The following is a 23,002-nucleotide window of genomic DNA, read 5'->3' as shown; positions in this document are numbered from 1 at the left end:
ACTTTTTTTACGTTTGCCTTTGCAACAACCTAAAAAATTGTAGTTCGTAAAATTGATATGATAAGTATTTTTTAATTATAGTATTGTTACAATACATAAACGTCATTAATACAAATTACCTCAATTTACGTAATTTATCAAAATTTTCGTTATATTACGACGCCTAGCGTAAGCAAATTCGTAACATCAAAATTATGCTGCAAGCACGGCTAAATTTTCAGGTGTCAAATTTAGAGCCATCTATCAAAAATTTATGTAATAAACTATCATCTTACAGAAGTACTTCGTACAATAGTATCAAGAACTTTTCATAGATGGCAATAATCATTTAATTACATTTTGAAATAGTAAAAATCTGTTTTACCAACAGACTGCTGATATACCGGCAAATGTCCCAGCCGATATAGGTAAACAAAATTTATCTACTTCTTTCTAACGCATAACATATAGTGCATGCCAGAAAGAGACATCATTACATTTGTGCGATTGATCAGCTGAACACGTCAGTTTATTTGGGCGATCAGAAAACTGAAATTTGAAGTGTCATGTCATTACAGAAATTCGTCGTTCTGCCGAATCTTGCAATTTGTTTTTGATTATTTATTTTCCAGCGGTTTTGATAAACTATTATTTTGGAAAATGCGTTGGTACGGAGGCAGTATCGTCGAGGCGGTAAATCTCTCCAAAAAGAGAAACGCCATATTCGTCGTATATGTTGAAGGTACGTGATTTTTTCAACTTCGTGTTATTTACCTTTTTTTCTAGTTCTAGAAGTACCTATACTTCTATATCCTTAAACATTATACTTCCCACCATTGATAACAATGGTGTATCCTCGAAAAAAACAAACATCTATATTCACTTCATATGTCATTTTTATGCTATGAATTTTATATCGTTCGATGTTCGACTTTTGTCAATAGGTTTTAATGTTTTCAAGACTGAAGCAACGAGAAAGTCGACACAATTAACCTTTGATTAGCTTGTTAAATATTGCTAAATTTAATAGCATAATTATGTTTTTCAATTTATGAAAATATGTAGTTTTGTGTTTGACTTCTGACTCATGATTTCTTTGTATTGAAATGATTTCATGTAATATTATTTTCATCTGAATTTATACGTCTAAATCTACTTTTGTAAGACTATTAGTAGGTATTTACACTATCTATGCCTGCAGTATTAGCTGAATAAACACTGTTACTTTTAATTAAGGGAATTGAAAGCACTAAAACCTCTAACCTTGTCACATATATACTGTATATTGCGACCCTTTATGACAGTGTTAAATCTTTTTTGTTTGCCAGCATTGAGTGCAATCATTTGGTAAATATTTACCTAACCGCTGCACTTGTAATAGGAACATATTATGGAAATTACACTTCGTTTCAACTTGATTTCTACAAGAAATATTGTCTAAAAGTGCGGTGCAGTGCTTTTAAATCTTGTTCACAAAAACATATTTTTAATATAAATAACATTTGTTTGGAACATTTTTTATCATGTCCATCGGGCTTGGATATTTTCCGTGTAATTTTGCTTTCATACTATCTCGAGATATTCAGCGTTGATTGAAAACGACAGTTTTGTTCTATGAAGTAGAAAATAAAAAGGTATTTGACTGGAATCAATCTTCTATATAAATAAAAATGTAAATGTTCATTTGTTAAAAATCTTAAATCTCCCAAAGTTCTTCACCAATTGCTTTGAAATTTTCAAAGTTTGTTCTTATTAGCGTCAGGAGTGTTTAGAGAGTGCTTTGAATGGTAGTAGAAGTCGGGGACGCCCGAGGACTACTTAACGTAATATCTCTGCACCTTAATGAGATACGGAGTCGAATTAAATTTGATGTAATGTAGTTTTTTAACAGTAACATTGTTGTATGCAATAAGGAAGTTGAGTCCATTTTTTTATTTTTTTTTATCAATGTTCGCATTCAAACTTAACCTGTCCGGTGGTGAGTTTCTGGAAAGAAAACGGTCCCGCTGGAGGGAGTTTTTTCAACAATCAAAATATAGAAAAAAATAAATGCCACCTCGTAGAGAATAAAAAAATAATAAAAAAATCCTTAGAAACTAGCACGAAAAAACAAATAATAAGCTATTTAGAAGGAAAAAATAAAAACAATTTTGCAGAAATCACCAACCATCGAAATCGAAGCAGATTTTTGTTTTTACTTAATAAAAATCAGATTCACTTACCACAATTTGAATGATGCCAAGGGGATCAAGGGGGGAAGAATAACTTTTTTCACACACTCACATATACCTACGTATTATTATTTACACTTACACTATTGTATTTTCATTATAAAAATTCAACATAGGTACACAATGTATATGCAGTCAATAATTACGATAACAAAAACACGAATCTAATTATTATGTACACTATCTTAGGAATAAAATTGTCTTCACTAACTAATACTGCTTTTTCGTATGGTAGTCTTCGAAACATGGATATACGCAAAATGCAAGATTGCAGTCGGTGCACATATATTTCGTGTCACTTCTTTTTTGAGCTCGAACTGCTGTATGTCTACACACATGGCATTGTCGTTGAGTTCGCTTTCCTTGGGCTGCAGTTTCTGGTACAAGACGGAGAAAATGTTTTCCTAAAAGGCGTGTTGGTTGATCCACTACTATTCTTCCTCCAGATGATACCGGCCTTGGCGTGTGATATTTTTCGATCATTTGAGACACTAAGTTTTCCCAGAATTCGTTAAATGATAAAACCTTTTGCGTTTTCAAACGATGCAAAAAGAAAGCATTTACTGTTCCAATGTCTATTAATCTGAAGAAAATTTTCTTATACCATTTTAGAGACTTCCTGGAACTGCTTGCGAAGCCCAATATGCGGTCCACTTTGTCAACAGCTCCCATATTCTTGGTATAATCTAAAACTACCTCTGGTTTTATTTTATTTTCTCCCGTGGAGAAGTCAATTTTATCAGTAACAATCATTGCATATGTATGTATGTTACTAAGCATAAGTACATCCCTTTTATCGTGCCATTTCAGCGCCATGAGATTGTTCGAATTCAAAGACTTCATTTTAGTTGAATCGAATTCATGAATAATGGGCGTAAACTTACCCTGATCCCATTTACGATGATCAACTTTTCTCTTTTTGGATGTTGAACAACTAGGGAGAGTTTCATCCTCATCAGATGTATCAGATTCGTCGGATGAGCTATCCGAATGAAGATCCTCGTAAACATCTTCATCTTCACTTTCGATTAAAATATCAGCAATGTCTTGTTCATTCAAAGGGTTAACCATTTTTTATAAAAGTAAAATATTTAAATTGAACAAGTTATCAATACGAATCATAAAGTCAAATCACAGTAAAACAATGCCCAAATTATTAATAACCTAAAATAATAAAATGTCAATGATAATAACAGTATAACGAATAATATTTCAAATAGTTCACAGCACTCAGATTCACTATTGAATTTTGTTCAAACTGTCAAAAACTGTATTCAAACTGAAAACAAACACTGTCGGTACAATACACGGTGTCCGGAAACTCGTAGTACAAGCGGGAAACTGGAGAATCTACACCACATGGGGAACCCAAAAAAACATAAAGTTTTTTGATTTGAGCATTTTCAAAAAAAAAAAAAAAACAAAAAAAAATATTTTTCGGCTATTTTAGGGTTAAAGTTTTTTCTGGTGTTTAGGGTTGAATAACAGATGTTTTAACCCTGCAGAGCAGAAATATTTTATGATTACACCGGGTTAAATGAAGGGTGATTTCAAAATAATGCTTCAAATCCGAGTTTCTTCATTTGTTTTACTTTCAAATAGTTTTAATTAGTTGGGTACTTTGATCTTCAGTAATAATTTATAAGAATTTGATTAAAAAAAAAAAAAAAAAAAAAAAAAAATCAACTTCAAACTCGATTTACTCGATAACGAAAGCTCAAATAAAAAAAAAATATACTACAAAATCGACTCCAAATGTGATGTAGATTCACCAGTTTCCCGCTTGTACTACGAGTTTCCGGACACCCTGTATATGTAATAAATATTCACATCCAAACACGTTAGGTAATTTTTAATGCAAGATTATTCAGTGTAAAAACAAACAAAAACCACAAATTTCACTTCAAAAAAGACGTCGCTCGCAATAAAAATGTTGTTTACCACCGACTACCAGACGGTGACGTCACGAAATATTTTAATTGTGAATAACTCCGTTGGTAATGTACCTAAATCGCTAAAAACTTTTGCAAGTTATGACAAATTGTCCCTAGATAGCAGTAACCATCGGTTTTCCGGAAGAAATTCAATAATTAATTAATTTTAGGCGCAACCGTACGGGTATGGTCATACTCCTTACTAGGAATTTTTTTCTCACCGTACCTGTACGGTTATACCACCGGACAGGTTAAATACTGGTATTTTTTTTTTTTTTTTTTAAGTTTGTTTTCATAATTAAATTAATTCTCAAAGTTTAAATTTTATCAAGCCCGTCAAAACGAGCGGAATCCGAGCGGTAAGAGGCCGGGTGTGGGTGTGACGTCATTCAAACTGTCCAAACCACGTCGCAAACATTTTGTATGGAAAAAAATTTAATTCTTCAATAAGGAATTCCAGTAATTTTTTTACCAATGTTAACAGTCTATTAGAATTGATGTTATTAAAAAAAATAGAAAATTGATTAAGATTTCATAGTTAAATTAATATTTTAAGTTAGAATATTTGCTTTTCCCGCCCAGCACGGTATTGAAGACGCTATTTGTTGCGCAGAAAAATAACGGTTTACAGCCCAGTTCACTGTGAGACTTATCTGCGCGGTGGCCTGAAGTGTAATCACATGTAATGTGATATGTATAATAATAAAAACTTCTAAGGGATGCAATAAACAACATATTATTATAAAGCACTATACGAATATGTATCTTTAGAAATTCATTTCATATAATAATAACAACAAATACCTACATATATTTGACAATAGATGGGAACTATTTTTTTCACATAGATCCTATTGACAAAGGGGTTTCTCCGGGAATGCAGCTGGTTTTCAGCAGTGCCTTATTATATGGTAAACAAAAGATGAAATATTTAAAAGCCATCACCACATTATAATATATATTATAATGAGTAGAGAATAATTATCATGTCATGCGAAATCAATAAATATACCTGCACAAAACTAGTGGTTATGGCGAAATGTCAGAAGGGTAGAATACGCAATTATTATTATACTGTAAAAATGTATTATATTTATTGTAACGTACAAATGAACACAATTAGGTAATAATTTGATATACTTACTTGGAAGCTTTAACTTGATTTGACCCAAACAAACGTTTGGCCTATACACCTCTCTCATCTAAACCGACCATCTCTCATGTAATAGAAAGAGATGCACCATAGGTGATCCGTTGTACGTACAAGTCACGACACATGTGACGTCAGAATTCTTTCGACCAATCGTGGAGCGTATTCAGTTTATTGCTATTTAATGATTTTTCAAGAACGTTTAACTAATTCTAAGAATAATTATAGAAATATATTTATATATTTAGAATCGATATTTTTTGATCTACATGAACATATTTTTTATCAGTCAAAATATTTTTCACTCAACTTCCTTATTGTGAATGATGGAAGAAGTCGGAGACGCCCGAGAAAGGCATTAACCACAGAGAAGTGTTGCTGTGTTTAGCTGGTAAACAAATATATGGAAAAGTGGGATATGGTTAATATGCACATTTTATTTTGGTCGTCTTTTAGGCTCGCTGATCACACTTATCACAAATATATATTTTATAATAACATTTTTCTACTTCATTACTATAAAAGTCAACTATTTACATTCGATGAAATGGAAAATACTGCATTAATGTTACATTTTTTACTAGTCAAAGTTTCCTGCGATTTGACAATTTTAGAGCCGCTACACCAGGCGATTCGTTTAAGAACGAGATAACACTGCAAACCTTTCAGGATCTGATTGTTCGTTTAGAACCGAACCGCCTAGCGTAGTAACGCTAAAAATTAGTGAGGTGGGTAAATTATAACATATTTGTAAAAGTGTGTAACAAAATATTCAACTTTTGTTTACCCAGCAGCCAGCAATTTGCACGCCATTGTAAAAAGGACTAGAATTTGTAAGCTTTATTTTACTAGGTACTCTGTGGAACGTATCCCCAGCGTAAAAACTGAACTAAGTGTAGGTTCCTATATAAATATGGTGACCGGATAATTCATCAAAATGACATTTCAATACACCTATAAAAAGTGTTCTAAAGTTATGAAACAAAAACTAGGTTAACGTAGTATCCATCTTATTTTGGGTATTCATTTTTATTTATTTAAATTATGATTAAAAAGTAAATTGCAGGTTAATAATATTTTATGAGAATTCGACTTCAGTATTCAAGCTCAAAGCAAACTGCGCGCTCATAGAATTCAATGGATTAGTAATAGAGTATACGATTCTTTGCATTATACATATTAGCAGGTTTTTGTACGTTGGATGCTGTCATTAATATCGTATAAATTTGACAAAGATATTAGCTTGCGGGTCTCAGTGAGGAAAGAACGTACGTTCTAGCATTTTATATACGGTTTACAGATTGCTTCCACACCACAGTATTATTGTATACGTGTGTTTTACGCGTTTCACAGCATTTGATAATGTATGTGTATTTAAACTTGCCCGCGTTGTTTGTATTGTTTCGTTCGCTGTCCGTATACAGAAACGGGATGATAATATGCACAATGTCTTATAATAATAATATTTGTATGATTTTTTACAGCGCCGTTTATGTAAAAAAATCACATTAAGGTCGCTGTAGAAATATTAAAATATTTAAATTGCAGTATTGCTGTTTACGGCTAGAAGTCCAAATCTTTTTACTCTAAAATGCAAGGGATGCGAAGAATCCACAGCATGTATGAACGGACTGCGCCTGGTATGGAACTAATTAACTATGTCTTATCACTTTTAATGACTTTATATCACTCTTTAAAGGTGTGTTGAATAGTCATTTTGAGGAGTTATCATGGAACCATAAATATATCTACAGAATTACCAGTTTATCTCCTTGCAAATGTGGTTACAATATGGCAATTCTGAACTACTTAAGAAGTAGTTTTGCAACACACAACACTCTGGATATTTAAAGAAAATCTAAGCAAAGTTGGGAGGGGAAGAGGAAGCTTAAGATTGGAAAGTACCTGGCTATTCAGATCTGGTCATTCTGAATAGTGATCTTTAATCAGAACAAAACGAAGGGTGTTCAAAATTCTTGACATTTGTTTTATTTTGTCTTTTTATATAAAAAACATTTATGCTAATATTTATACACTATCTAAAATAAATTAAAATTAAATTTTCATCAAATTGCTCGAACACCGAGTTTAATTTGTCTTTGAATGAAAATATATCAGACAGCCAGTTCTATTCTGCCCATCATGAGCAAAAAGGCAGCTAGAAACTTTCAATGGTCATATTCTGATTTAGGAGACCTTTCATGTTTATCAACATATTATAATAATAAGTACATCAGAATGTTACCATTGAAATTTTCCAGCTGCCTTTTTGCTTATGATGGCAGTATTAAAGTGCTTGTTCTAGTTCATTCTATTAAAATGCTTTTGGGAGTGTTCTTTTCTTTGCTACCGTCCACGCTTTGCTAACCTCTACGGCTGTGATGGTCTTTTCGTCACCTTTCCTGGCCTCTTCGGCCTTTCTGGCAACTTCTTTACTGACAACTTCCGCTTTACCGGCATCCGTAGCGTGCGTTGCCTGAACCTGTCGTGGGTATGTCTCGAATGTCTTCTTTCCAACGATAAATCGAGCTGGATTCTATAAGACTCCTCCAAGAATATCTTGTACGCAAGAAAGGTGCTCATGTCTGTCGTCAGCAGTGACGTAAGATTATGCCTCAGATTCAAATCGCTTCCTACTCTGTCGAATGCGGCGTCCACTTCCTTGGCTTTATTGATGTTAGATATGTTTATGCTGGTTTCTATTTCGCAGCACAGGGACCGAAGTTTGGCTTTAACTCTGCGTATGATCCATCTACGTTCGTGCAATGTTTCGTCTATGTCCTTTACCTTTGGCTCCACGAATTCAGACAGCTCATCAAAAGCTTGCCCGAAGATGATAAGCTTGCTGAGAAGCCTTGGGAGAATGTGTTGAACCTGTTGGAAAAGTTAACACGTAATAAAATTACTTAATTTGATTTTTGAAATACCTGGCAAGACTCTCAAGTATTCAAAGAACTGGGGCTATAGCATCTGGCATATGCTGTGAGGCTGAAGGAAGTGAGGAGAGGAGAGGACGGAGATGGGAATGGGGGTGGTTGGGAATTGCCTGTTTATTCGGTTCTGGTCACCAAACACGATTACTGCCATTTCAAGCAATTATATACATACTCTCATAGATTTCAAGATTGGTTTCTCAGACTATACGGCAGGACATTTCAAGAATTTGGAGCCGGCGCGTTGGATGCTCTGTCCCCAAACTTCGCAACATTCATACGAGAGTGTTCATTAGACTTTGCACACCTGAGCTTGAGTTGCCTCTGAATAAAATTAACTGTAACGCAGAGATCAGTCAAATATAGTACTAATAATAAATACAAGTCGGTGATCAATGTATATATATCAGTCCAGAACTAATCAAAATATGTTCAGATATGAATTAGGGAAAAACATTCACAGAATGAGTATATATTACTATACTTGTTTGTAATGAAAACTTCCAACAGTTCTTTTTGAAAATTAGAGATGGCAGCACTTCTGTTTATAGCTAGCGTTACGGATTGAGTATGTATGACAGACGTTAGTATGTTAATAATATTGAATTGAATGCAATGGTTTACCAATAATTTAGAAGTCATATTATTCCTGTGTGCCCTCTTGAACTCGTTGTATTCCCATAATTGCCGGTGCGGCAGCCTATGGTCTATGTAGGAGGGGATCATAGTTTTACCAGAGTACAGCGGCATCAACTTTGTCTTGTTCAAGTAATGGAAGTCATCCAGTACCATCTTCAAGTTTAATCTGAAACGAAAGAAAGCATTTGAATCTATAGTATTAATAAGCTAAAGTCCGTTGCACGCACTCGCCTCGCGTGTTCGCTATAATCGGAGACATGAATAACTGTAGTCAAAACATGAGTATGGTTTATACAGGGTGTATCGGCACGTACCCGACAAACTTTAACCAGCTATTCCTTAGCACATTTGGAGTAAAAAATGTTATGGGCACTTTGCTGTCCTGTAACATTTTTTTTTAATAAAAAATTTACTATTCATATTTTCACCACATGTCACCAATGTTTTATCCTTTGTCAAAGTTTGAAAACCCATCTGGCAATATTTTGTTCGAGTTTCGTTGAATAATGTACGTACGTACCTACGTTGGCGCACTTTTACAATCACAACGAAATGGCACGGCACCATTCGTCTCATTTTTAACTATTATTATTTAGTGTGTACGAAAGAGCGAGGACACTTTTTGACACACTTGCTAATAACAGCTGTTGAACACGAGATTCAATGCAAATGACAGTGACGGAGTGTGGATTTTTTATTTATTTTTTGTTTTTAATGGAAAAAAAATGTTACCGGACAGCAAAGCGCCCATAACATTTTTTACTCCAAATGTTCTGAGGAATAGCTGGTTAAAGTTTGTCGGGTACTTGCCGATACACCCTGTATACACTGTGAATACGATTGTTCTTTTGAAAATATAGCTTTTTTCGTATATGAATACTGCAGTCAGAACACGAGAATGGTTTTTCTCTGGATAAGGTTGCGGAGATGAACGTTGAGGAACATAACAGTTAGTTAGTTTAATAAAATGAAATTCACCTGGTCATTTTGAGTGTGGTTGCGGGGTTACTATTAAGAATCGGCCTGTCAATGCTTTCGTAGCTCATTGGTTCGGCTCCGCAGGGATTGTTTGAGTAGGTGGACACGATGAACTGCTCCGTGAGCCCGGGGCCGGTCAGAAATACCGCAATGGCCAGGATGCCCGTGATACCTGGAAATAACATCATCAATAATAATTATATACAATACATTTAAAAAAAATTGAATACCGAACAAGAGTTCTAACTGCTACCAATGTCTTTTTTTTTTTTTTTTTTTTTATAGTCGGAGGCGGTTTACTTACGTTCCCCGCGAGCACTTAGGCCATAGGCCCATTGTACTATCTCCCATTTTACCTCATTCCCTTGCCAGTAACCCGGTCCCTTTTATGAAGTTCACCAGGGCTGTCATTGGATATGTGGCGATGTCTTCTGGTTCCACACTGTGTCTTCCCAGGTATCTGAGCCTTATTCCCAGCAGAGCGGGGCATTGGCACCATAGGTGAATTGGAGTCTCTTCCTCCTCTTCACATTTCCTACAGATGTTGGTGTTTTCCACTCCCAACAGTTGCATGTGTCTCCTGAGATGGCAGTGTCCCGTTAATAGTCCTACCAGTTCCCTCAGTGAGTTTCTGTCCATATCGAGTAGTTGCCTGGTTCGGTTAGGGTCCGGTCCGTTTATGAGTACTTTAGATTGCCTCATTCCGGGTGCCTTCTTCCATTCCTTCCAGTGTTGGGATTTGACCCACCTCTTGATATGTAGTTTGGTGTGGCAAGCTGCTACTCCTACGGCCGGTTCAGATCCCACAAGTGGTGCTTTCGCCCCTTTCCTTGTAGTTCGTCAGCCCGCTCGTTGCCCTCAATACCTTTATGTCCTGGTACCCAGAGCAGGGTTACTTTATTGATGGTCGCCAGTTCTATTAGGATAGTCCTGCATTCCATCACCAGTCTGGAGTCGCATCGGTTACTTTCCAGTGCCATTAAGGCCGCCTGGCTATCAGAACATATGTTTATGTTCTTATTTCTGTACCCGATACTCATATTCTCCTGTGCGCAGACTAAGATGGCTTTCATCTCAGCTTGAAACACAGTGCAGTGCATTCCTAGAGGTATACTGAGTTCCCTCTTAGATCCCTGTAGACAGACCCCGGCCCCTGTTCCTTCCTCCATCTTGGACCCGTCTGTGAACCAGATTAGTTCCTGTTTGGAGTTTGGACCTGGGACCGTGTCCCATTCCTCCCTTGTGGGGTACGTCACTTTAAGCAGCTGTCCGAAGAAGTATTCGGCTTGTTTGCCGTCCTGCTTCATCCCAGCCGTCGGACTAATTGCCCTCAGTCTTATTCCTATCTCCGTGTGACTGTTTCTGGGCAACTCTCCTCTCCATTGGCCATTGCAATGTAACCTGTAGGCTGCCGCCATCGCCGCCCCCTCTATTTCTATGTTTAGTGGGGGTAGGTTCAGCAGCACTCCCATGGCTAGTATTGGAGTGGTTCTCATGGCTCCTGTGATGCTTCTGCATGCAAGTCCCTGTATGTGATTGAGTGTGACCATCACTGTTTTCAGTGTTGTTCTCCTCCACCAGACCAGGGCTGCGTGCATGATCCTTGGTTTTACAACGGCTGTGTAAAGCCATTGCATCATTTTAGGTTTGAGACCCCACGTTCTGCCGCAGATTCGCCTAGTTGCCCACATCAGAGCACAGGCCTTTCTGCCTACAGTTTCCACCTGGTTTTTCCAGCTCAGTTTGGCATCTATGATGACTCCGAGGTACTTAACCGTGTCAGAGGGTTCTAATTCCTTTCCATAGAAGGTTGGATTGCTCCATCCTTCTAGTTTCCTTTTACGCGTAAAGATTACTAGTTCTGTCTTGTCTGGGTTGACTGACAGTCCTGTTTCTTCACACCATTCTTCCACTGTTGCCAGTGTTGACTGTATAAGGCCTCGGGTTGTGTCTGCATCCCAACACCTTATTATGGTTGCAATGTCATCCGCATACCCTTGCGTATATAGGCCCCTGTTGTTGAGTTTCCGGATGAGGTTGTCCACCACCAGGCTCCACAGCAAGGGTGATAAGACCCCTCCCTGTGGACACCCTCGTGTCACCAGCACTTTGATGCTTACCTCACCCCTTGTCACCGTAAGTATCCGGCCTGAGAGCATGTTCCTCAGCCACCTTCTGGTGGTTTTGTCGAGTCCATGTCTTTCTGCCGCTTCATCAATGGATTTAATAGTGGTGCAGTTAAATGCTCCCTCTATATCCAGGAATAGCCCTACCGCCAGTTCCCCAGTCGCTTGTGCCTGCTCCAGTTTGTACACCAACCTGTGCAGTGCCGCGTCGACTGACTTACCTGCTTGGTAAGCAAACTGTAACTCGTGGAGGGGCTTCTCTTTCAGTGCCCCGTCCCTTATGTGCCTGTCCATTAGCCTCTCCATTGTCTTCAGAAGAAATGAGGTGAGGCTAATTGGGCGGAATGCACCTGGTTGGTCGTAGTCAGCTCTCCCCGGTTTGGGTATGAACACTACCCTTGTCTTCCGCCATGGTATGGGGATGTATCCGAGGGCACAGCATGCCCTCAGGATCTTCGTCACCGGAAGTAGGATTGTATCTAGGCCCCTCTGTAGAAGTGCCGGAAAGATTCCATCCTCTCCTGCGCTTTTAAAAGGGTCAAACCCTCTGATTGCCCATTTAACTCTGGAGGGAGTAACTATTTTAGCCGCAGTGTCCCAGTCCTTACCTTCCCGTGTAACTCGGGCTGGTGGTGGACCGGTATCATCTGCTTCTAACTTTTTGTAGCCGGGAAAATGTTTCCCCAGCAGTACCTCCAACTCCTCCTCCCAACTGTTGGTATATCCTCCATCAGCTTTTTTGAATGGGCCTTTTGCTGCCCCTGGGTCTTTTGCAAGAATTTTTTGGATTCTTGCAGTCTGTGGGATGGTTTCCACCTCCCCACAGTATTTCTCCCAGGAGCATGTTTTGGCTTTCTGGATTGCCACCTTGTACTCTTTCTGGTATTGCTTGTGGGCATCCCAGTTTCCTGACTTTTTGGCCTTGTTGAAAGCTTGCCTTACTATTTTCCGTAGCTCCTGCAGTCTTCTGCTCCACCACGGTGTTTTGTCCCTGGTACTTGTCTTCAGAGGGCAGCTATTTTCGTATGCCCTTATCATTGAGTCCCTCAGTACTTCTACTGCGTCCTCAATTTCTTCGGGGCAGCCGTATTTAGCTGGGAATCTTGTCATTCCTATATTTAGTTCCTCCGAGTATCTAGTCCAGTCAGTTGCTTTTGGGTTCCTATATGTATCGGTCCCCGTTTTGCTTGTTTCTCCCTCTAGTTTAAATTCTATGTGTCGGTGGTCCGACAGGGATGGTTTGTCCTATGATATTATGTTGCGTATGTTGTGAAGCTGAATGGGAGCGAAGGATACGGAAAAGGGGAATGTTGGCTAGTACCTATCTATTCAAATCTGGTTACCAAACATGGCTAGTGCCACTAAAAGCGATGCTTCGATTCGGAATGGTGGTCTTTCACCAAAAGTTAAAAAATCGATAATGTTTAGAGACCAGATCTGAATGTCCAGGTAATTTCCAACCCTCTCCTACCCCACCATCTTCTCATCCCAACTTATTTTTTTATTATGAACTTCAACTTAAATACCAGTATTTTTAATTTTTTTTACAAATGTCGATTTCATAGTTAAAATAATTTTTAAAGCCCGCCAAAACGATTTAAATTTGACGGGATACGCATGACGTCATGCTTGCCTCGATTTTGTTGGTTAACAGTAAGGTCAATCCCACTCCGGTCAGTATGAAAACAAAAAAAACTCGATTTAGGAAGATTTCTGGAAAACGCGAATTCTTTTGAAAGAATGTGTAAACCGCAGTAGTGATCCGTGTGCGAATATACGCAGTCCAGCTTAGCAAAAAATTGTCAGCATTCTTAATGCACGCGGCCGACACACTCGTGAGGTAGCAGTTTAAGTGCTGTCAGAACCCGCCGACCAATCACAGAGCGTTTGACTGTCTCATGTTTTTGAATGAGGATTTATTAATTCTACATTTAATTGTCTATTTATATAAAAATTTATGTTTGTTTGTCCTCTATAAACTCAAAACTACTGGACTGATCAAAGTGGTGCGTGAAGTGTTTAGGGATAACATGGCATTATGAAATGTGGCGTACGTGATGAACAATGAAAGAGGTGTAAGGGAATGTTAAAAGTAGTCGAGGGCGCCTGTAAACTTTTTAAATTTACAATAATATTAGTTTTCCGGCACATTAGAATTCATAACCTCAAAACCTCACTCCAAACCATTCACAACCCCTACCAATGCCGTGTACACTTTGGCTTGTACATAATAAAACTTATTTATTCCAAATCAGCGTTTGTTGATCTATAAGAATATTATTTTTCACTCAAGTTCCTTGTTTTGCGTACAAACTTTCGAACATGCATTTCATTTATTTTTCACTCAAGTTCCTTTTTTTTGCGTACAAACTTTCGAACATGCATTTCAATTATTTTTCACTCAAGTTCCTTGTTTTGCGTACAAACTTTCGAACATGCATTTCATTTATTATTCACTCAAGTTCCTTGTTTTGCGTACAAACTTTCGAACATGTGTTTTATTTATTATTCACTCAAGTTCCTTGTTTTGCGTACAAACTTTCGAACATGCATTTCATTTATTTTTCACTCAAGTTCCTTTTTTTTGCGTACAAACTTTCGAACATGCATTAAATTTATTTTTCACTCAAGTTCCTTGTTTTGCGTACAAACTTTCGAACATGCATTTCAAATGTTTTATCGCATTTAATTATTTCATAAGAATTTTGATACAAGTAAATCCATAATAATTATTGGGGCCTAAATGTCTGACAAAGGTGATTTCAGTACATGTGTTACAAATTTCGAAATATGATAATTTACTGTGAATGATTTTTTTAAATATAGATTTTGTCTTATCATATAATTTCGTAGTTCGCTAGATTAATAAATCCTTATCACTATGTTTGACTTTTCCAGGAAAAACCTGCTAATGTGTTAATATTTGACAGTGTGTTTTTTAAATGTCATCTTACATATTATGTTTCGGAGAATACCCTTTTTATCAAATAAGATATACTAAACCGTTAGTTTTTTTTTGACTTTGATGTGTACGTCTATTTTTATTCACACATTTCAAGCGGGCAAAAACAAGGGTCCCATTCGAGAAAATGGATGTTGTTTGAAACAGCAAAATCTTTGAAATAACACATATATATTTTACCTATAAACTTGTTGTCTTAAATTAAAGCCTTATTTTGTAATATGACTCCATAAAGTGAAGTTAAAGTCAATGGTGGTCCATTTAGTGATGTTTTATTTGTAAAACTAGCTGACGAGTACCTCATCCTTAGGAGATAGATAAATACTATCGTCGACATTTCTGTAGGCCTTTTTAATGTCTACAATTCCGCTGTACATTATTTTGATGTATCTCATAAGGTTTAGCTAAATGAGATCCCTGAGGCGTATGTGTGGTAAAACCACGTTTGATCGTGTGAGGAATGTGTAGATCCGCAAAGAGTGCAAGGCTGATGTAAGCGTAATGAGTAAGATTAAGAAAGGGACGCTTAGATGGTTTGGGCATGTAGAGCGAATGAGGGAAGATAGGAGTGTAAGGAGGATATATAATGCAAATGCGAATGGTAGTAGAAGTCGGGGACGCCCGAGAAAGACATGGCACGATCAAGTGAATCAGATACTCGAGTCGGGCCATGTCAAGAGTCAGAATAATAGAAGAGTATGTATGAGATGATGTATGAATGTGAATGAGGCAAGGAGTGTGTGCCAAGACCGAGTTGTTTGGCGGTCTGTCCTCTCTGCCTAGCCCTGCGGCATGATGGTTAGTTAGTTAGTTAGTTTAGCCAGCGTTTACAATTTAAGCACCCTAAAATATTTTTTTACCACTTAATTACAAAACACCGAATTTTCTCTACTTTCTATATATATAATATGCATGTATTATATATGTAAACCTTCCGGAAGAAATTTTCTAAATGATAGTGAAAACCTTATCAAAATCCGTTTTGTAGTTTTGAAGAATCAAGCGCACAAGCAGACAGACGCGGATAGCGACTTTATTTTTTACTATTTGATATGAAAAAATAATCGTTTTTGCACAACAACAAGAATTAGAAGAAGGGGAAGTCTTACAGAGAGATTGATATAAAATTAGTGGACAGCAATGCCTTTTCCGCCGTTCAAATAGGACCGGCGTAAAAGGTTAAATTACTCTTCCAGCCTGAGGTGCGTTAACCCCTCCGACTTTTCGCGAACTTGAAGCTAAGATGTCTTTACCGAAATGTCAATTTCACGAAAACGTTGTGTTATTACCGCCTCACAATCAAAGCTCTATAAATGAAACATTACTGAACGGAGCCGAATAGTAAAAACTGTTTTAGAAAGGTTACAAAATAGGCTTTCAAATTGTTGTATCATAAATAAATATTAACATTTGTAAATATTTAAATTTAGAATGGAAACATGAAAAAATTGTAAAAATGACTCACCTGTAATGTTTTATGTAAAAACGATACTAAAATCACGGATAATGTAAAAAAAAAACACTTATTTCATCGTACAAATGTACAATAAACAATTCTGTCACTTCACTTTTTGACCATTTCATACAAAATATATTTTTAAAAAAATAATTAAACTTGCGAGGCGGGTCGGCACGTCAAACGGCTTTCTTGGCGTCGTTTTACGATTTGGCGGGTAAAATTTGCTTCCACTGAGTAGGTCTTTTTACGGGTTTCTATGGATAACTTTGAATAGAGATGTGAAGCTTCATTCAATACGAATATTATACTTTTTGTTTTAGGGATGTCACTAGAAGAATAACGGAGTTATGACGATTTTTGTGGAAACACACGCGTTGACGTGTAAACACGCTTATTGTACTTGACTGCTATCGTTATTTTATCGTGTATATCTGCTTACGTTGCTGACCGGTTAATAGATGTATTTGACTGAAGTTTGAACATTCCTCAGAAATTCAACAACGCTTACACCCAAGTCAAATTCTAATTGGATAGTACCGACTCTTATTTCGTATATTAACTGCTGTAAATTTTTATCTATTAAATATAATGTCATCCAATTTCAAAAAAGGCGCGTGTGCTTGAGTGCCACCAAAAGTTGATAGAATGCATTGTCATTGATAACGACTCTATCTGCCGTGTTTCAGCTCGATTGGATGTAGAGAAGTGGGTTAATTTCCACTTCCAAGATAAAATGATGCATATTTGATAAACATTAAAAGGTATTTAATATCGCATTGACATCATTTTCATATTCATGGGAAAATCCACCTTAACCTCTAGAGCATTTTTGGGAGATTTATCTCCCCACCTAACACGGACTCATAAAAGTCATCCTAACTCATTTTGTATTACAGTGAGGTATATGATTTAAACAGTGTTAGAAAGAGAGAACACCACGCTTTGTATTTGCATTTAAAAATTTACCAAAGACGCTTCCGAAAATTTTTAAATAATTCTATGAAACAACATTATTTATCGTATGAAAAATATTTGTCAAGGTTTTAAAATTTTTAAGTTAATATTTTTATATAAAACGAAAGAAAGTGGAGTGACAATACCTTTATCTAGTTAAAAATAATTTTTTAGTTTATTGTAAAGTAGTAATTAAGGGTTACACGATAAAAACCATTGGTAAGCTACTCTAAAAACTTTATCTATGTTTTTTAAAAAAAATTTTTTTATTTAATATATATAAGTGGGTACAGGATATAATATGAGTAGGTACATAAAAAATATATTTACATTACAAAATATATTTATGTTCGCAATCTCACCAATGAAGAAACTGGTTCTTGTGCTTGGTGAGAGAGTTACACTTATTATAAGAAAAATAGAATATCATTATGCTATAAGTAAGTATATATATATAATAGGAACAATATATGAAGAGACAAAATCTAAATACAGTGGAGATGAGTATAGACTGATAATAAATATCAATGAAGGGAAAAACAGGCAATTATTTAGTTAATTATTGTAACTTCAGTTTTAGCTTAAGTATGTTAATATCCTTTAATTACTTTATTTCAATCGGAAGATTGTTGAAATACTTTATTCCTAAATATTTATAGTTATTTTGCATTTGTTTGGTATTACATTTTGGAATTTTGATATTGTATTGATATCTTTTAGATAAGTGGGTTTCAAATTTTTTGATTATATTATGTTTGCATTCAAAATTTTTGTATTTTTAATCACAAATGTCGATTTGTAATACTAAAAACCGAAAGAGTTTTTAATTTGCTTTCAAAAACAGTATTTTGTTTCGAAATGCGTTCAAAAACAGCAAATCTATTTAAAATTGAATGTTAAGGGGAATACTTGGGAATACCGGGGGTTAAAGGCTGCTCGTTACATTTTAACGGTTAAATTACTAGTTCGTGTAACCATGTTTTTTAGTTACTTCGTTTTTTTTTATTATTATTCCCAACACATGGAACGCTACACACATTTTCCTGGTATGCACTCAATGCTTTATTCACATTTACACATTCTCTTCTATAATTTTATGACCCGTCGAGTATTTGATGCACTTGGTCGTATCGCGACTCTTCGACTTCGTTTATCCAATCGCGTGTTATAGATTCTCATAAAACTATTTACATCATCGCTCTTTCTTCCCTTTTGTTAATCTTATAGTTTTTTTTTTTAAATGTTTAATTCTGATTTACGGTACTAGGGGGTATACCCAGTCAGTATGCCAAACAATGTACTGGAGAGGTCTTCTTTCGAGCCCACAAACAATTCACAACAGCCGAAAGGACAACTTCTCCAGCGCTGATCAGTACTCGGTTCTACCGGCAGAACCCGTTACTACAAGAACTAAGCCCCCCGCAACATCATTTCGGTATATAAAAGTGTTTCATTGGAAACATCTGTATAGGGCTTTATTTAATATATAAAAATGAATATTTTGCGCATATTCAGGTATATAAATTAATAAAAGTTGTTTGTTTATTTGAATGATTTAAAATTTTGCTGATAAAGTTATAATATGTAGGAAATGCAGTAAACACAAACACTAATATGCTAAACGTGTATTTAGAAATGCTTCATTTATATGCCAATGATAACAGACTAAAGAAAACTTCCGTTCCCATCTTGTTTGAAATCTTTAATACCGAGGAATCTGATTGCACGAGGCAGTAAAAAATCTCAGAAGAGTCAGCTTAATCATGAAATTAACACAGTTTTTCTGTCAGGAGTTTCCAAGCTATGACCCTTTGAAATATATTAATTTAATGTTATCAAAAAGTAAGACGAAACCATATTTGTTTGTTTTATTCAATTTGTCATTTATAAATAAGAGAAATTCGAAAAAGAGTGTTGAAAATTGGACAAAGGCATTTAGTAACTACTAGTGAAACATGAGTGATGACATCTGCCCTGATAATGCACACTGTAACGCTGTCCAAAACAATGGCTAATGACGGAAGAAGCGCAACACGGCATAATAATCCAAGAATGAATTATGATAATACTTATGACCGTGAAAATCTCTTTTACACGAATACCAGTTTTAAGGTTGTATTAGTGGTCCTAGCTTTGTCTGCACCATCTCTCAACACTCCTGGCACTAGTAAGAACAAACTTTGAAATTTTTAGCCATATCGGTCGACCACTTTTAGAGTTTTGCGAGCGCAAACATACGCTGGCTGAATTTTTATATGTTAAGATTGAGTAATACATAATATATCTTACCTCTTATGGACACCATTTCTTAACAAATCTTTCGTATGACTTCCACTTGTAAAAATGTGCGAGAATTTTCTATTTATTTTATTTTTTAAATTATGGAAATCGTAAATATACACATTTTTATTTCAAATTTTAAGTCAATCAATCACTTCACTAAAACGTCTAAACGTAACTCGCAGTTAGCAGTTTCTTGGAATACTCCTTTTAGCGATGTTTTCAGGAGAAATATCGAATCGTCAATGATTCAATATGTTTTTCACAACAATATGGTCTGTTATCAGGAGGATCTTATCTGGACTACTTGAGATAGCCTGCTGTTAATAATAACAGCACTATTATAATTTTAGTAAATTTCATCTTTTTTAACTCAATTGACACATTTCTGGTGGGTATTTTTTGCGCTGGCGCTACATTGTCTCCAGGCTAAAATAAAGGTACCGTGCGAATTTATTTAATTTGTTTTAAATTGCCTATTATTATATATATTATATTATTTGACCTTGTAATATGATTATTATTGTCTGCCTATCGGTATTTGCCCATACCTGCTTTCTTTAAATACGCCCGACATCTCTCGCTCGCTAGCACATAGGAGTTGAGTGCGTGCTGAACAGAGATAGTGATTCAAAACGGGTTTCACGGTCATAAAAACCCTCATTCCAGTAATTGAATTATTACTGTAACGAATAATATACTATCCTCTTGTTAAAATACCGATGTAAACGAAAGACACAAAGATATCTTCAGAAAAGACACGATTCAATAATTAATATTATATCTCTGCTTACTTGCAGATTTCTGTGTTGGGAACTCTTTGATAAAGTAAAAGGTTCTTTACGATAATTGCGTTTATTTACGTTACAATAAATAAGTCTGGATTTAGCTACACTGTTCATTACCCGAGGGTTGGTAATTCTCTGTTTCTAGAAGCTTGTTGTCTGGCAATAATATCCCACAGGCAATTGCTACACCCTAGCGACATCTGTCGGACTCTGGAGTAAGCTTTATGACTAGTGCCATCTATTGCTTGAAAACCCAACTTATTACCAAACATCACAATCTACATATAATTGGGACCTTTACAAAGAGATTAGTATATAATATTCATGTAAAAACATTGAATAATTCCGTCTTTTCTGCCATTAAAATGAGGCCAATACAAAAGGTAGGACTACCCTTCCCGCCGTTAAGCGTCAATCGACCCGGGTAGAACTATCTTTCCCGGCCGAAGTATATAAAGATAAAATTTCATGTTTTTTATTCATAGGTCTACTGAATTGTAGATTTTTTTTTGTAATTCCGCATATTCAGATTTGCTTGCCGAAACGCGCTACCAAAGTCTTCATTCGAGGAGGAGTGGGGCCCTTGCAGTAACGGCGTACAAAATTCTTAATAATTTAATAGATAGCCCATACCTTCTGGAATGCTATAAGTTGTTCGTACCGAACAACTACAGCCAGGGACGGCACCATGATCTGCTATGTATCCCACGTGGCAGAACGGACGTACTGGCTCGGCATAGTATGACACGAGGTATGGCGCTGTTAAACAACGCCTCCAAGACTATAGATATTTTTAATAGTAGCCTTGAAGAATTCAAGAGGCATGTCAATGCCAAAAATCACTATTTATAACTTGTTATTTCTTTTCTTTTTTCTTTCATTGTTTCGTATCATCTATATGTAGTTAATGTTACATGTGTATTGTAAATGGACACACAGTCTGTAATACACAAAAAAAAAAAAAAATAAAAAAAAATATATATATATGATTTCGAATGCCCAGAATTAGTGTTGAATTGAAAGAAGTGTTAAAGGGGAAGGGAAGGTTGGGATGTATCTGTTTTAAATGTGCTTTCAAGCAATGTTGATCTCTCACCGGGGGGATACTCTGTGTACAAGTTAATTTGAAATATATATTTTTTAAATTTTATTTTTGATTTTGATTTTTTTTTTTGATTCCTTCGGATTTTAAATCTTTGACCTCTGGTTCCTTAGTCAAGGAACTGACCGCTCTTACATGGAGGTATATGCACGATTTCAGAATGAGTTTGTACGAGGTACTCATATACTGCATCAAACAGGTGTCCCCTCACCAATGAGGTGAGGTGTAAAATACAAAATATTTATATTAATGCAAAAGCTTTTGTAGTACATCCAGTGTTCATAAGTTCAAAAGTGGGCAAAATTGAATGAATGAATTAAATGAATAAATTCAATCTTGTGACACGCTAGATCTGATTCTCATTTCAAACGGAATTGATTCTTCATTCCTCACCTTTGGCCTTGCATCCTACGATATTTAACAGCACCATAGATTTTTCAACTCTATTTTACAGTTGAATTATTTCAATGAATAATCTTATATTACGATTTAAATTTTATAATGTTTCGTAGATATTTAAAAATTATAAAATGGACGAGGAATCACCTCCGAGCAAAGCCGGATACGTCAGCTAGTTTATGATAAATTTATAACATCAAAGAGATTTTATCTCTATGATATCAAATTGTATTATGGTGTTTCAGCTTATCCCTGTGGAAAAAATGGCATTAGTTAGTTATGGTGTTAAAAGCATTTACACAATAGAAAAAATATTATTTGGACATCAGAACAAATAAAAATAGGGTTTATTGAGATGATAAAGAAATTCTCTTGAAAATATTATTATCTTTAACATGATAATCTTTATTTACTATCGATTCCTATCATATCGATTTTTGGGGCAAACATGTACTGTAATATTATCTAGTATACATATAATAATATCAATGTTAGTCAAAACCACTCAATCTTCTTTGGCCTTTTAAATTTATATTATACAGGGTTTATGTAAATATCAAATAAGAGTGGTCCAAGATGGAATCCCTTAGGCACACCTGAGACGATTTCGCGATACCATTGAAAACCGTGGTTTAGTGCCGATTACTGTTTATGATGTGATCCACCTACAGAGATCACCGTGAATTCCCATTTTAGTGATAGGTATATATATATCACTAAAATGGGAATTCATGGTTTATATATATATATATATAATAAGAGGTGTTATTTTGATATTCAATCGTAAAAGATCAATGGTTTCGTTGCTTGTGTGGCACGTAGCGCCGTCTTGTTGAAAGTAAACGTTGTCCAGATCAATACCATCCAATTCCGGCCATAAAAAATCACTAATCATCTCTCGATAGCGCAATCCATTCACCGTAACTGTTGCTCCAGCCTCATTTTCGAAAAAGTAAGGTTCAATGACTCCGCCGGACCATTAACCGCACCAAACAGTCACACGTTGAGGATAGAGAGGCTTTTCAACAATAACTCTTGGGTTTTCCGAGCTCCAGGTGCGACAATTTTGCTTGTTGACGAAGCCACCG

The 23,002-nt window shown here is 35.9% G+C and overlaps 2 protein-coding genes across 2 annotated transcripts in view; one reads left to right on the top strand and one right to left on the bottom strand.

Moving 5' to 3' along the window:
• The first annotated feature begins 520 nt into the window (after nucleotides 1-520).
• Nucleotides 521-23,002, top strand: part of LOC149410790 (UBX domain-containing protein 4-like) — a 48,315-nt gene continuing 25,833 nt past the window's right edge. The window contains exon 1 of the mRNA XM_089648052.1: nucleotides 521-721. Within this exon, the coding sequence (XP_089504178.1) occupies nucleotides 640-721 (82 nt within the window). The 5' untranslated portion in view covers nucleotides 521-639. The remainder of the gene's footprint in view (nucleotides 722-23,002) is intronic.
• On the bottom strand, nucleotides 6,946-19,848 carry LOC149410791 (uncharacterized). Its single transcript, XM_089648053.1, has 4 exons — nucleotides 19,635-19,848; nucleotides 9,845-10,016; nucleotides 8,852-9,032; nucleotides 6,946-8,168 (listed from the first exon to the last, which is right to left on the bottom strand). Exons 1-4 carry the CDS (start codon nucleotides 19,648-19,650, stop codon nucleotides 7,665-7,667), a joined length of 873 nt encoding a protein of 290 aa, XP_089504179.1. The 5' UTR covers nucleotides 19,651-19,848; the 3' UTR covers nucleotides 6,946-7,664.

This window comes from Hesperophylax consimilis, chromosome 27 (assembly GCF_061612785.1).
Source record: "Hesperophylax consimilis isolate HC1 chromosome 27, BYU_Hcon_1.0, whole genome shotgun sequence".
In the NCBI taxonomy this organism is placed as follows: Eukaryota; Metazoa; Arthropoda; class Insecta; order Trichoptera; family Limnephilidae; genus Hesperophylax; species Hesperophylax consimilis.
The sequence above is the reverse complement of the archived record's forward strand: the minus strand, read 5'-3'. Positions and strand labels throughout refer to the sequence as shown.

Coding starts and splice junctions, on each gene's coding strand:
- LOC149410791 (XM_089648053.1), bottom strand. Junction 9,033..9,844: donor ACCACACTCAAAATGACCAG/GTGAATTTCATT, acceptor CTTTCGTTTCAG/ATTAAACTTGAAGATGGTAC. Junction 8,169..8,851: donor ATATGACTTCTAAATTATTG/GTAAACCATTGC, acceptor CTTTTCCAACAG/GTTCAACACATTCTCCCAAG.